Below are 15333 nucleotides of genomic sequence, written 5' to 3' on the forward strand. Positions count from 1 at the left end.
GAGCTCTTAAAATGATCTATTTGTGACCCCAGCTCACAGGTTCTGCATTAGTTTGGATGTGAGTCAAAATCAGTTAACAGAAAGTGCTTTTCAGTTTCATTTAATTCATATGATTATTTCAATTACAGCACAGATCTCCTGGCCAGAGGTCGCCCACCACATGATCCAGACTGACCCACTGGAAGCTATTGTAAGGTATAAAAATAGAAAAGGAGGAAATAATCATGGACTGTCACCAGGAAGCCTTGTGTTTAAGCACGGACAAAATGGGGGTTTATGAAGGAGCCCGAATGAATCAGAGCAGTCTTCAATTTATGACTGAGTGTGGAAAAGATGAGCATCTCTGGGTTTTCCTCATTTTTTATGTATATGAATGTTCATGTACACATTCAATTCAGTTTCAGCCAAGCCTGTGGAGATTTTCAGTCTTTGCTAAACGCGGATCTATAATAAAAGTCTTTTTTTTTAAGTTTCCTTCAGATTGGCCCAACTGTTAGGAAGACGGGGCACATATGCTACAATCAGGATGGTAAAAACAAGTGGGAAAAATCTGAAGGTGTTTTTTTTACATGTTATTATGCGGGATCTTTACATGTGAGGCTCATACAACTAAAGAGCAAATTAAGATGTATTAGATCTTTGAATTTTAGTGAGCGGCTCGATGGCTGAGTAACAACTACCTCAAAATCTGAGAAAACAAGAAAAGATCTCAGGATTCAGTTGTGTTGATAGTGTTGTGAGTGTTTTCAGGGCCATGAAGAAAGAAATAGGTTATTATAAAAGATGGAATGAAAATGGAGTGATAAAGAAAGAGGTGTAATGATAGAGTAAACAGCTGGAACAGGAGGTGATGTGAAACATCTGTGATCCCTCACCCATCTGCATCCTGGATGTTGACGTTCACCCGCTTTGCTGCTCCGAGAAGCTCTGAAAGGGTAACAAAGAGTAAGAAAAGCATTTCAAAAAAAGTTCAAATTTAAACTTTAATCTAGGGACAAGTATATTCTTCTGTCCTGTTCATTCAATATTTAATTGAGAGCCGGTAAAGTTGAAGCAACATGTTCACATCTGTGAGTGTTTCCAGACATACTCCTACTGTATAACTTCAGTGTGTTAAAGAGAATCGACCATGTAATGAAGGTAAAGAAATTATAGGACTCTCATAAAAAAAACAAAAGCTCAGATTTTAATGTGTTCTCTCACATAAACTTGATCTATATGCAAAAATATATGAGTATATTTAGGAGAGCAGGTGAAAACAAAAGGACCTTATGATGGTTTGTCATAAGAACCTAAAGTGGAGATAAGCGAGTGCCTAGCTGATAACTAGTAAAGCTCATAACCTGCTAGGGTTGCAAAAAATTAAATGCTCAAATACTAAAACAGTAATAACACTACTAAAAATTAAGCTCATATTAGATAGTCTGTCTCTATCTAACAGTTTCTATACCATAGATGCCATCTTTGACTGCTCCAGTTGACGCACAACTTCACACAGCAGCGCTGCAGCCAGATAGGCACACGGCAGATCTCAACAGCACTTTGATAATAAACAGTTATCATAAATGTTAGCCTGGCAGCATCGGCGTAACTTTGTGCTGAACATAACCCCCCTAACCCCCCATGGAAATTACGCCCCACATACGTTAATGTTAGCTGTTTAACTATTAGCAATTAGCTGATAGCCACACTAGCCGTCTGTTAAGCCAGCGGTCCCCAACCTTTTTTGCGCCACGGACCGGTTTATGCCCCACAATATTTTCACGGACCGGCCTTTAAGGTGTCGCGGATAAATACAACAAAATAAAACTAGTACCGAAAAAAAGAAAATTTATTCATAACACACGTGAAAAGACCAAGGAAAACCGAGTAAACGATAAAAATGATAACAAAATAACGCTGAAAACCGATAAAAACACTGAAAACTATACATTTCACCCCTGAGCCTCAATTCTCGGGGCCCGGTACCAAACGATTCACGGACCGGTACCAGTTCGAGGCCCGGGGGTTGGGGACCGCTGTGTTAAGCTATCATTTCGGTAGCAGCTAGCGGCTATGGCTAATAATAAAATGGGGCAAGGCCTCAATGTGGCCATAACTTATAAAACCTTCCTGAGACGAAGTATTTTTTGTTCATTTACTCTTTTTAAAGCGTCATTTTTTATTATTAAGTGGTCTGAACATAAGCAATAATGGCCCAAAATTTTATAACTTCTACATATTTTTATATATATATATATATATATATATATATATATATATATATATATATATATTAGGGGTGGGGGAAAAAATCGATACTGTGTAGTATCGTGATATTTTGTTTGCTAATAATGTATCGATACAGGGACAGCAGAAATCGATATTTTGTTACAAAAAAGGTTTTTGTGCTCTGACTTCAGAGCATGTTGATCCTTTTTCTGAGCAAGAATCCTGACATTCCTTCACTGTCCAAATGCGTTTAACTTTTTTTTTGGCAGCAATAAACATGACAGTTTACTTATTTTAATTTAAGACATGTTTTATTTTAATTAAGTTTAAAACTTTTTTATTTAATGTAAAATTATATTTTGTTTTAATTTACTTTCAAATTCTTCAGTTGCTGAAGGGGCTGCATAGTTTTCATAAATTGCATAGTTCAGAATAGCTATAATTGTACCAGATGGTTGAATTCAGTTAAGTTGGACTAGACTGTAATACAAACCGTTCAAGTTTGTCAACAATAAAACTGACTGAAATGAGAGAAAGACTGAGTGTGAGACTTTGATATTAGATAAAATGAATATTGATAAAGTTTACCTTTATGTACAGAATCTGAATATCGCAAAATATTTTAAATAATTGCAATAATATCGTATCGTGTGTTAAGTATTGTGATAATATCGTATCGTGGGATGTAGTCTCTGCACTAGTAGTTTCAAATACCCCATCATAATTCATCAGAATACAAGGTGACCTCCATTTTAAACAATGGTTTAAAAGCCCCCCCCCCCCAAAAAAAAATAAAAATAAAATTAGGTGCTTAGAAAAAAAACAACGCCAAAAGAACCTTGATTCATTTTTTCTACACTGACTTACTAATTAATGGATCAGTCTTTGCATCTTTAGAGTGACACTATCGCTGTCATACATACATGAGTGTGTCTGCGTATATTTATAGCATGTTTGGGTGTAGAGCACGTGCTTCATTGTGTAAATGTGACACACACGTGAGCATTAGAGAGATGCAGGCACCGGATAGCAGGAAGAAACCGTTCACAAACCCACTACCAAACAGCCTGAAAGGACACAGGAAAAAACAACTTGTTTGTCTTTCTGCCTCCACTTTTTTTTTTTTTTTTGGTTTGGTCAAACCCTCATAATCCACGGGCCATAATCTGTAGCTGTGCTGTAATCTGGGGAAAAGCTCTCCCTTCGCTCTGCAGCTCTATCTGCACTTCATCCCTTCATCCTGCTCTCACACTCTAATTTTCCCTGTAATTTGCTAAAGAGCGCGTGCTGATTGGTAGTTCTGTTATTTCTGTTTACAGTGCAGCTGACATCATTTTCCTGCATGCATATGTGTGTGTGTGTGTGTTTATGTGTGTATTTATGGAAGTGCTGGTTCCTCCATATCTCTCTTGGATTAAAAATAAGAAGCATCCCTTCCCCCCAGCTGATGAATCAATGAGTGCAGATAACTGTGTCACCATCAGACTACCACAAAGCCACATGAACCCCGATACAGACCAGAATCTCACAACACAGAAACACCCACATGAGGCGCTTCCCTCTCAAACTCAGAACCAGGATTTGTATTTAATCTAATTCAGCTGACAGAGACAGAGTATCACTCTGCACATATAAAAGCCTCTCTTTTGTTTTAAGAACTGCTCTCAAAACAGACTTTCATCTTCAAACTCACTTATGTCAGCGCTAACCCGCTGCCTGACTGTATCAGTGACTTGATTTGTTAAATTAAATTTTGAACGAAAGGCTTTTCCTGCCCTCACATGAACTGCTTGTTTGAGAGCGCTGCCATAATCTTTCTCTGATACAGTCCTTGGACCAGGGTTCATATTTTTCCGATCATTTATTTTGTCATAACATCGCAACTGAGCGCTGGGTTACCATGGTAACTCCTCAACGTGCCATTCTCAGAGACTGTCAGTCATCTGGGAGGGATTACAATGACAAGACTATGATATTATTGTGAAACATCTCCCTGAAAATTGTAACTGTGGCTCATTCATTTTCACTTTGAAAGTCTTTATTGTTAACTGAGAGCCAAAATAACCAAGCAGGACTGAAAAGCAACCTTGAATGTAACACAGCAGACTCACAAACCTCAGGAGAGGTGAAACGGAGGGGTTTCTCAGGGGTTCTCATTATCAGAGATGTTCTGAAGTCCTGTTTCCATCACCTCCGACCTTTCCTGTCATCATGCATTTAGACTTTCAGCGTAACACGTAGCCTAAAACAAATGCCAGCACAGATTTCAGACAGTTGCACACATATGTTAAAAGTGACTCGAGTCAGGGTCACAATATGCTACCAGCCTCAAAATGTATAAAATTATCCTCAAAACATCTAAATGACAGACACAGGCAACAAGCATGCTAGTGCTGTAGGATCATGACGCATCATGCTGTCATAAACTGGCCCATGGTAAGTGGCAGTGAAAAGTCTACACAAGTGCTTTAATTAAATAAAATGTATTAAATAAGCTAACAAAAAAAAGTATATACTGATGGAAGATAGTGAACACTTCAACAAGCATATATACATCCATCCATCGATTCTCTTCCACCTTTCTAATTCAGGGATGGGACAGGGCTCGAGCCCATCCTAGGATGACATACAGTCATCTGAAAAAGACTCTGTGCAGTCCTCTAATAAGTTTTCCCTTTGCATTGGAATTAAGAGGGTAAGTAGCAGCCAGTATCGGCTAATAAAATGCATAAAGTAAGTATGAGAACCTCTATAAAAGCAGAGGTTTGCTGGTCTGGAGTTGTGTGTTAACACAATGCCACAATCTTTCAAGGATTGGACGTCCCAGCAAATTCTTGCAATGCTCAGAGAAACTGTAAAAAACATAAGAGCTGTAGCTTAGACTCTACAGGTCTCAGTTAGTGTGTTAAATGTTAAAGTTCACGACTGAACAAGTATGGCTTCTTTGGAAAGGTTGCACAGCTTAAGTTTGCCAAGTTGCATCTGAACAAACCACAAGACTTCTGGAACAATGTTCTACTATACATAACGGTGAACATTATGTATAGTAGTGTTGTAAACTCATTTTAAAAAATTGTAAAAAAATAAAAATAAAAATGCCATCATTCTGAAAGCATTCAGCTTCTAGTTTCACTATACAACATAGTTCACACAATTTTCATATTTACTGGTCCCCCTCATGACTACTCAAGGTTTGCGGTGACCATCCCATGAACTGGGATCCAAACCATCCCAGCAAAATGATCCCAATCCCAATGTTCTCCTTGTGTATATACATCTAATTATATATTACCTATTTAATAGCCAATTAAAAAAATTTTGTTTTCTGTATGCAGAGAGCACCGGAATCAAATTCCTTATGCGTGTGCACAAACTTGGCCGAATAAAGATGATTCGGACTCTGAACATGTGCTGTGACTGTTGATAATTTCCACTGCTGATAGTATAATTACTTAATGGATTAATCCTGTTGATGGTATAATACTGAACAATCACAGTTCCCAGAGTCTGCCAAACTAAGGCTGCTTGATCTGAGTACCAAGAACATAGCCTGACAGAGATTACAATATTTGACTTTTTTTCAGTCCACACATTTGCTAAGAGCTAGGATGAGGAGACGGTGTTTCGTGTGTAATCACACCTGTTATTCTCGAGTCAACAAGCTAACAAAAAGAAGCGCTCTCAGTGCAGATCTGTTACAGGTGTTCACTTGATGAATTGGGAATGCCAGAGCTTACAAAGTGCTATAAGCTACGCCAAAAAAGACGAGAAAAAAAGGGTCAGCGTTCCCTGATCATCAGTAAAGTCCATTTCAGTGGATCGCTACAACATAAAAGAGATACAGTTATGATAAGCATGCTCTCATATCTCTAAGATAAAGAGCTTTACTTCAGCTGAGCCAGAGATAATAAAACCATTACCAAATCGTTTAGGACTGTGCCTCACTTTGCGTGAGCAGGCAGTAGTTTTAATGTCGTCTCCTTTAAAGTGAGACTGAACGTCTCTTTCATCTGAAGTGATTCATTCAGACTCGAAAGATTCAGAACAAACTTTTGATTGATCTGTAACAAGAAAACCGAGAGTGCCGTGATTGCAGCAAGGCTACAAGCTTAAAAGACAAGGTGGTGTTGTCGAGTTTTCTCATTATCTACAGCTACAACAACAACCAACAATGAGTCTGCTATTCTCTGTGCAGCTGCAGCTCGGTATTCCTGTGTGCCACACAACTCCAGCTTTGCCTCAGAATGATTGAAAACCCATCAGCCCAGCACACCGCTCCATTAGATGACATCTTACCTTATAGTTTACTGGCGTCGACACCACATACATCTCTGTTGTTCCTGAAAATGCTGACTGGGAGACCAAATGTTTATTAATCTCAGCGGATATTCACCGACAGATACATCATTTCCTCTCGTCCGAGTTGATGAGCAGTTTTTCACAGATGTGTGTCTTCAGAGGGGGAGAAACGGGCAGACAAACTTTGGGTTTCCTCACAGAATTTTTATGAGAATCACACCAACGTTATCGTTTATTCAATTTAATACAGTAATCTTAGTCATCAGTACACGCTATATGAAAAAAAAAGCTTTAACCCAGCAAGATCGAGTTGATTTTTTTTTACAATACAGACACACATTTAGCTTAAATATGGGTTAAATATGGGTTTATTAGCCAATAATAAACTGGCAGGTCTAACGGGTCCTGTATCTGTGTCAGGTAGCAGTCTAACAGCTCTGAACTGAAACCAGAACTGCGATATGAACCTCCATGGTTTGCTGTTGTGGTTCTCTCTTCCTGTGTTATCTATCCTAATGTGCTGCAGAAGCAGAAAGTAGCCCACAAGCACAGCAGAAGCTACACGTGGGCTAGCGCAGCTGCCACGAAGGCTCCGCCCCGACTACCTGATAAGAAATCTTGCGTTTTTATCTTGAAATGAACATCTGTCTTTTGAGGTAGCGGTTACGTTTCCATACACCAAAATGTGTTTGGGTTTGAGACCGTTATATAAATGCCAGGGAGAATGAAACCCATGTAGTAACGTAGCTTACTTTATACCTCGTAGTGACGTTTGTAGGCTACTTAGCAGCCTATTAACAGTCTATTAGCAAAGTAAAAAAAATGGACCGTCACCAGCATGTCAGTGATGCCAATTGACTTTAACTGCATCACTATGTGTTGGTCTTGTATTGGGGTAGCTGTAGCTCAGGAGGCAGAGCAGGTCACCTATCAATCAGAAGGTTGTTGGTTTGATCCCTGGCTCCTTCAGTCTCTTAGGGAAGATACCTCATGTTGCTCTCTGATGCATCCATTTGAGTCTGAATGGATGAATGAGGCATGTTATATAAAGTACACAAGTGCTATCTACTGGTTATTGAGAATTGTGTACTGGTACAAGTGATTACATGTCTATCGTTGTGTGTCCCTTCTATGTGAAAATATTTTCCAATATTCATCCCAAAGGTGGCGAAAGTGATTTCCAGTTGAGCTCTGACACTGAAACGAAATTTATGAAAGGAATCTCTACGGCCTTGTGTCGCGGTTCTCTCATCCTCTGTTGCAAAACTAATGCACAATGTCCAGCAGGGTGGTAGGTCTCTGCTACATCGCTTTAAATCATTTATGTTTACAGTGGTGCTTTTTTTCTGGGTCTTCTTCCAGTCAAAGTTCGTAATATGCTCTTTTTTGGGGTGTCCTTTCGTTCCGTTAGTTACGGAGCTTTTTGTGAAAATAAAAGGTTTAAAAAGTAACAAAGCCCTCTTCAGTGGGAGTTACTGTCTCCTACAGAAACACTTGTTAGCAGTCCGGCCGTTTCTCCCGTTTCTTATCTATGTCACTACTGTATGTAACACACTGGCACAGAGCTCGCCTAGCCTTTCGTTTGGCACGCCCTCAAATAGAGAATAAGCAGCTGCCTCGCAGTCCCTCATTTCTATTTACTCACTAGAGCTGCTTCTGTTACCTCTAACTCTGAAGTGTCTCAGCAAAGCACACCAAATGTTCTGCTGCTGGCTGAAGGAGCAAACACAAGCGTCTCCACGCACTCCAGGGGCATCATGGAAGAGCGGATAACTCCCAAAATGTTGACTAATGACTGGAAATCTAAAAGTTAGACAGTGACCACAGTGACCAAGGAAGGCTTTTTTTTAGTCACACCACTTTTTTACCTGTTCACATCACCTCTGGGTATTTTCCAGAGTTTCTCACATGTATCACACAGCAGAAAATGGTGTGTTCGGCGCTCACCCTGGCACAATGAGGCTTCACATGCCAGGTCAGCGACTGCTGTAAAGTTCGATCTAGCTGATCCTGCGATAGGAGCTCTCACTGCCACCTCAGTTGGGTAAAGTCTGGAAAAGTTCAGGGCTGCGGTGCATGCGTGTAAACAGCTACTGATAACGACTGATAGAAATTTGTGGTTTTCTGGCCTCTGAAGGTGGTCATGCCAGGAAAGCTTCTGTTCCTTTCATCCACAGCATCAATGTGTGACATTTCAACACAGCAAATAACCAACACAGCAAAACCTCCCTTTAACCCGCCACAGTGCTGCTCTGAACCTCATTAGCATACTATTAATAATACAAACACAGTCAGGCACATGACTAACACCCGATGTGTCAAGTGTGTCCCCGTGTGTGTGTTTGTGTTTGTGTGCGTATGTACCTGCCTGTAACTGTGTGTCTGGGGTGTGTCAGTGTGTGCGTTTGAGAAAGCAACAATTCTCCAGCAGAGAAACCTGGCATCCTGTTTAATTATTCAAACATAAACCTGGATTTGAAACACACACACACACACACACACACACACACACACACACACACACACACACGCACACACACACACACTTTAACCTCCCTCCAACACGTCCTGTCTCTTGACCTCTCTGCATACATATCTGAACATTTCACTTGCTTACATGCTAACCCTCCTCCTCACCCTCATTTCCCTCACCCACAACCCCCCCCCCCCCCCCCCCCCACCCTCTCTCTCTTTGTCAGTGTGCAGTGGACTAAGCACTCAGGCCTGATCTGTTCTGGCATTTGAGGAGAAGCAGTTTTTTCTTCTTTTCCACAGCACTGCTGGAATGTTCAGAGACAAACAACGCACGAGAAGAGAGGAAAAGGACGGGGCAGGAGAGGAACATGGAGGAAACACCGGCTGTGTGTGGCTGCTTGTGTGTGTGTCAGAGGTGGGACCAAGTCATTGTTTTGCAAGTCTCAAGTAAGTCTCAAGTCTTTATCCTCAAGTCTCAAGTCAAGTCTCAAGTAATGTCAGGCAAGTCAGAGTCGAGTCTCAAGTCTGAAACTTTGAATTTCAAGTCCTTTCGAGTCTTTAAAAAAAAAAACAACGAAAAAATAATGTTGCAGTTATGCTAAATGTAAATATTAGACCATGTAATTTTAAAATCTGTGTTTTTCTCAACACATGACAAAATAGTGAACTTAGAAAATATACACAAATTGTGAAATTGCACCTCTTTAAAATGCAGCTCAATTAAACCTAGCTCCAAGAATAATTTTCACCGACAGTTCTGAGATACGCTGCATGTTATTCTTGGATGCGGTTGTAGGACCAGCTTTAAAATCGCATGACAAAAATATCATACACATTAAAAAAACTGTATCACCAACGTAGCCTGGACAACATTTGCTAGTTAGATGAAGTCAGCTATCTCATCTTAGCATATTTATATGCATATTTATAATCATACGGTTCTTGGAGTGAGTGCATACACTCATGAAGTTTAGTAACTTCCGGTCACTGCAACAAGCCCAGGTACAGTTTACCGACGGATGGGTGCAGGACCTTGAAATGCACCGTGTAGAACGAAAGACCATCGTACCTATCATAAGTTTACCAGTCTCACAAATCGTCGTCATAAATACACATTCCTTAACCGTTTATTAATAGGACCTTTGAGCTCAACGGTAATTAATTAGTAGTGGAAATAATTTCTGGTAGCATCACAGAAATGTAGCAGTGACAATAATATTGTATGCTGTAATCGTACTGGGCAATTAGTGATACAAAACAACTGTTTTATCCTGTGAATAAAAGTATATGTTTTTGTCAATGTACCATAATAACAGAAGCGAAACGCAATATTGTGTCAGGACAATTCACTATTTATGCACAATAAACAAAGGAGCATAGCGCGACAATTTCTGTTCAGCGCCAGACTTGCTTGTAACCTATATCACCAGTTATGTTATGAAAGTGACGTATTAACTACAACAGCAGACTGACCTTTGTGTAAATGCTTGGAGCAGACTAACCTGTGAGCTGGAGTGTTCTGGGACGTTATATTTGACCTTTGAATGGCTGCAATCCAGTCGCGTCTTTGTTACTTCGGAAACATGGCTCGAACAATTTCTCTTCAACGACGTAATCCGATAACAACCGATCTCTTTACCCGTCGGCTTCCCGTGGCTGTCATGCGACCGGCTATTGCAGTTAATAATACAACGGCTTCTTGCCATTTTTGTGTTTCTTTTTATCGCTGTATAACTGATTTCAATTGAAAGCCTGCGTGCGCTAGTACCGCTTGCCACGAGTTCCCAGAATCCTTTGCGGTTCTACCCGTGAATGACGTCACATTTTCAATCTCTATATAATATGCATGTTAAATTTTGTATTTGGGGTAAAATATCAAGTCTTTTCAAGTAAACCGGTTCAAGTCCAATTCAAGTCCCAAGTCATTGGTGTAAAAGTCCAAGTCAAGTCACAAGTCTTAGAACATTTTTTCAAGTCAAGTCTAAAGTCATAAAATTAATGACTCGAGTCTGACTCGAGTCCAAGTCATGTGACTCGAGTCCACACCTCTGGTGTGTGTGTGGTGGGGGGTAGAAGAGGAGAGAGATGACAGAGGCAGAAACATGAGCGGCACGGTTAGAAGGAGTGGAAAGGAGGTACGAGTGAGGGAGGAAGGAGGAAATGAAAAAAGGGGAAAACAGGTGAATAGGCAGGAAGGAGACAGGACGTGAAAGGATATGAGTGAATGAAGAAAATGACACAGGACGGTAGATGAGAAGGGGGGTAGGGTAGAGACAGGGAAAGCGCAGGAGTAGAAGGCAAGAGATGATATGAGAGAAGACAAGATGAAACACGGGGAGAGGAGAGGCGAGAAGAAGCCAGAGCAGAGGAAATGAGGTGAGAGAAGGAAGAGAAGCAGAGGCGCTTAGAGGGGTCTTATGGTGAAACTGCAGAGGAGGAGAGATGTTTCAGCGCTGTAATTGAAATCTAATTATCACCTCAAGTCCCAGCTGACTCCATGTTAGGCACCCGCGCACATGCATGCTTTAGCATCACATTTGTGCGCGCGCACGCAAATGTCTGCACGTGTACGATCGTCACATTATTACCACTAACATCTGGCGTCTTCACACACCAATAATCCCCCTGTCCCGCGAGCGGTGCACGGCCTATGTGCGTACCCACTTTCCACCTTTCTGTCTGACACGCGCACGCACGTAGACACGCGCATACGCACACACACACACACACACACACACACACACACACACACACACACACACACACACACAGAAAAGATCAGTTGTGGGGAATGGGATGACAAGCGCTCCTAATTTCAGATTACATCCTGATGACTGTTCTCACACATGTGCAACGTCATCACTATCACAAACTCAACGTCATAGCACACACACACACACACGCGTGCAGGAGAAACGCACGCCATCACACAAACACGCACAGTGCACCATTTAGGCTAAATGGCATCACATCAGATTTAGCCTGCACTGTCCTGACCTGATAATGACGGGCAGTGTGTGTGTGTGTGTGTGTGTGTGTGTGTGACACAGAGACGGGAGGATGGATGGATACTGACTGGCTTTCCCTGGCCGTGGTCTCTGTAGAAGCCGCTGAGCTGTCAGCAGGTCTTCGGTCTTCACGGCCTGGAGCAGCTCCTGGTCCTTCCCCATGTCCCCTCCGTCCCGCCTCGGTCCCGCTCTCTTCCTCTGAGCGCCCCTCTCTCCTCCGTTAATCCGCTGCTACATCCTGCCGCCGCTCCCGGCCTCCCGCTGGAGCTGAGGCGCGGAGGGATGGATGCTGCCGGGAATGGGATGCTCTGATTCGGCCAAGGAGTCCAGCGCAAGTCCCTCTGCAGCTCCCCTGCACGCTAAAGCCTTCCGCGGACCCACACCGACTACAGACCGACCGACCGGACCTCGCTCTCTGTCGGGATGCTCTCCGACCGCGCGCGCAGGAACACTCGCGACAGATTCCACAGATTCTATCAGCGTGACGATTTCACCGGGTCGACGTGCGTGCCGTGCGTGAAAACGGTGGAGCTCGAGCGCCCTCCCATCTGTCGGGTCAAGCCCGCACAGCTCAAATCTCACGAGTCCCCAGTCCGCAGAATAACACGCATGGGTGGCTGATGTTTAACGTGCGACCGCTGTCGCCGCCGCGGTGCTGGACCAGCTCGCGCCAGATCCAGCGCGCGCACGCACACGCGAGCGGTCACAATTACATATGGCATTACATAAACAAGTACTACACACGCACGCGTACCACTCCAGTTGTTGTAACCCCTGAGCGATAAGGTCCCCTCCTGAGGGTCACCGGTCAGAAAGGTCATATAAACACGCAGTCGCGTGCAAGAGGCGCGCTCATAGCTATGACCGGGATCGCGCGACCACACGGGACACCCAGCAGTTTTTTAATAATAATAACTAGTCACACTCGAGCTGTGCTGGAGTGTGTGTGCGTGTGTGCGTGTGTGTGAGATCACAGTAAAATGTGACCTGGGAAACACCTAATAGCAGAAACTATGACTAAGATATTTAGAATGTCTTCCTTATACAGAGATTTCAGGTGTGCAGCTGGGATCAAACTGAAGGTCCTGCTCAAACATGAGCCCACCCCTCAATACTGAGGACAGGGGAAGTAGGACACCAAGAAGAGAGAAGTGGTCTCTTCCAGCTTTATGGGTCACAAACAGAAGCATTGCCAAGACCTTACAACAGTGGTGCCTCGACCCATCCCTGAAATCTTCTTGGATTTTCGCTCAGAAACACATTTTTGAAGTTAGATTATAAAGTAAAATTATTATCAAATATCAGAGCTAATGGTTAAAGTCAGGGGTGCTAAGCCTAGATTATACTCCTTTGTGGACATTGACATGGACTCATTGACTCTATACTTCTTTGACATCTGCTTTAAGAACACCACATTATGATTCACAGCTGCTGTACTGTGATGTAAATCAGGAAGGCATGTGGACGTCCACGTGGAGCCCCGCGCTAGCCATCTAACCCCTAGCAGAAAGTGTAATCCCTGCTTTAGGCTGACTTTGAGCATCAGTAGTAAAACCACAATGCTGATAAAGCACTCATGTATAAGGCTGCATGTTGACACATTGATAATGTTAGTTCAGTTTTTCTCGTTGTTTCTGCTTCTGTTGTGTCATATTGAGCCCTTCCAAACTGTGCTGCCTCTGTCTGGTCTTTTCTGTGCTCACCTCTTCATCACCTTTCCTGCTCTTTTACTGTGTCATCAACCTGCTGCACTCTTCATCTCCTCTGCCCACTCCTCCTGTTCCCTCTCCTGTACTGGTTGTAAAAGCAATGCAATCATCACATGCCAATTCAATGATCCAAACATCAAATTTTTGATGTGATGATTATGTATTTACCATATTATTGATTAATATTATTCATTAATAAGATCCCGAGGCTCCAGCCGTGAAAGCCCAGGCTGATGATGTGCCTGCCCACAGACATGGGCATATTTCCAATACGGTATCTATATATAAGCAATAAAGACAGATGGGGCTATTTTCTCACTGGTGTAACTCACAGCACTTTTAAAATCTATACAGGCCTTTGAGCATGTCCATTTTAATGCTACTGATATGAGCTGTTAATGCTTAACAAGCCTTTTATAAAAAGCTCTTTACCTTTGCATTGTTGTTGGAAGGGGTTCAACAAATAAGCTCTCCTCGCGTTTATGTGTGTCACAGCAGTGGTGTTTTTTTTCACATCAGCCTGTTTAAGGTTAATGAGACAAAGATAATTTGAGGATCAGGAAAGTGTGGATATGTGTGTGTGTGTGTGTGTGTCCCTGGTGCAGGGCTAATTTAGACTAAAGGGGACACTGCCAGTCCGATTTAGGACAGGAAGTGGAACAGATGACGGAAAGCCACAAAAAATCTATAATGTGCGTATTTGCACACTTTTGCACTGCATTGTGTGCACACCGCTTGTCTGAACGAATGATCAAAAAGCTTTTCAGCTGAGCGTCAGCTTTATACCAGGCCGGAGTAACACCGCTAAATGCAGCACAGAGCCCAAATAAGACGTGGGCCTTAATTCACCCACACAGAGTCAGTCTGGTTAAAATGAAATCACACAGACATGTAGTTAGTCATGCTCACAGAGGTGATCTTTGTGACTGATTCATACTAAACACTTCAGAAAAGGAATGCAAACAAGGCTTCCACTGAAACCATCGCATTGGTCCTTTAACAATCTGAAACTATTGTTTCTGAAATATGTGTCACTTTAAAACTGCAAAAAGAAGGTCAAGTTTACAGATAAAGTAAGGTAGGGGCGAGACTTTTGCCTGGAGAGTGGCGTGTAAGGCTTTCCTTTTACTTGTTTTTTTAAGTTTTGCTTTCACTTGCCAATTAAGTTTTTTTGATCTATTGTTTAGATAAAAAGACAAAAGTCACCTGACTTTAAAATATTTTAAAGGTCATAGCTGTTTGATGTGCAATAAAGAAAGTGCTCGTCGGTCAGCTGTCCCGATTAATAATGAGCCTCTGAAAATGCATGAAAAGTGATTAAAACCTGCACCTCAATCGCATCTTGAGAAGTACATGTGTATCCTGTTACTAACAACTACTAAAAATAGACTCATGTCCCACTGTCATAAAGTTGAGCAGAGCACAGCAAGCAAAGCGTCATTTTTTTACACTACTGTCTCGTAATGCTCTGCACAGTGTACTGTAGCTGTTGGTGAACTGACAGGACCAAAACCTTCAATGGCTAACCCCCCCCCCCCAAAATAAAAGCCAAAAAACAGCTAAAAACTAATATATTTACACTTGTGTTTGTTTACTCTTGTTTTGAAAAATTCTCTAGGTTTTTGTCATGT

The 15333-nt window shown here is 42.1% G+C and overlaps 1 protein-coding gene across 4 annotated transcripts in view; it reads right to left on the reverse strand.

The window, feature by feature from the left end:
- Window positions 1-12750, reverse strand: part of LOC146572331 (uncharacterized) — a 50340-nt gene extending 37590 nt beyond the window's left edge. For 2 of the 4 annotated variants that reach the window (XM_085276370.1, XM_085276369.1), the window contains exons 1-2: window positions 12062-12750; window positions 876-927 (exon numbers count right to left, since the gene is read on the reverse strand). In XM_085276370.1, the coding sequence (XP_085132496.1) occupies window positions 876-927; window positions 12062-12155 (146 nt within the window). In that variant the 5' untranslated portion in view covers window positions 12156-12750. The remainder of the gene's footprint in view (window positions 1-875; window positions 928-12061) is intronic. The other 2 variants (XM_085276372.1, XM_085276371.1) reach the window with 2 other exon arrangements.
- Window positions 12751-15333: the final 2583 nt, after the last annotated feature.

Source organism: Mchenga conophoros, linkage group LG6 (assembly GCF_057382185.1).
Source record: "Mchenga conophoros isolate Kocher_MC1m ecotype Shallow Benthic linkage group LG6, M_conophoros_male_GT1.1, whole genome shotgun sequence".
NCBI lineage: Eukaryota > Metazoa > Chordata > Actinopteri > Cichliformes > Cichlidae > Mchenga > Mchenga conophoros.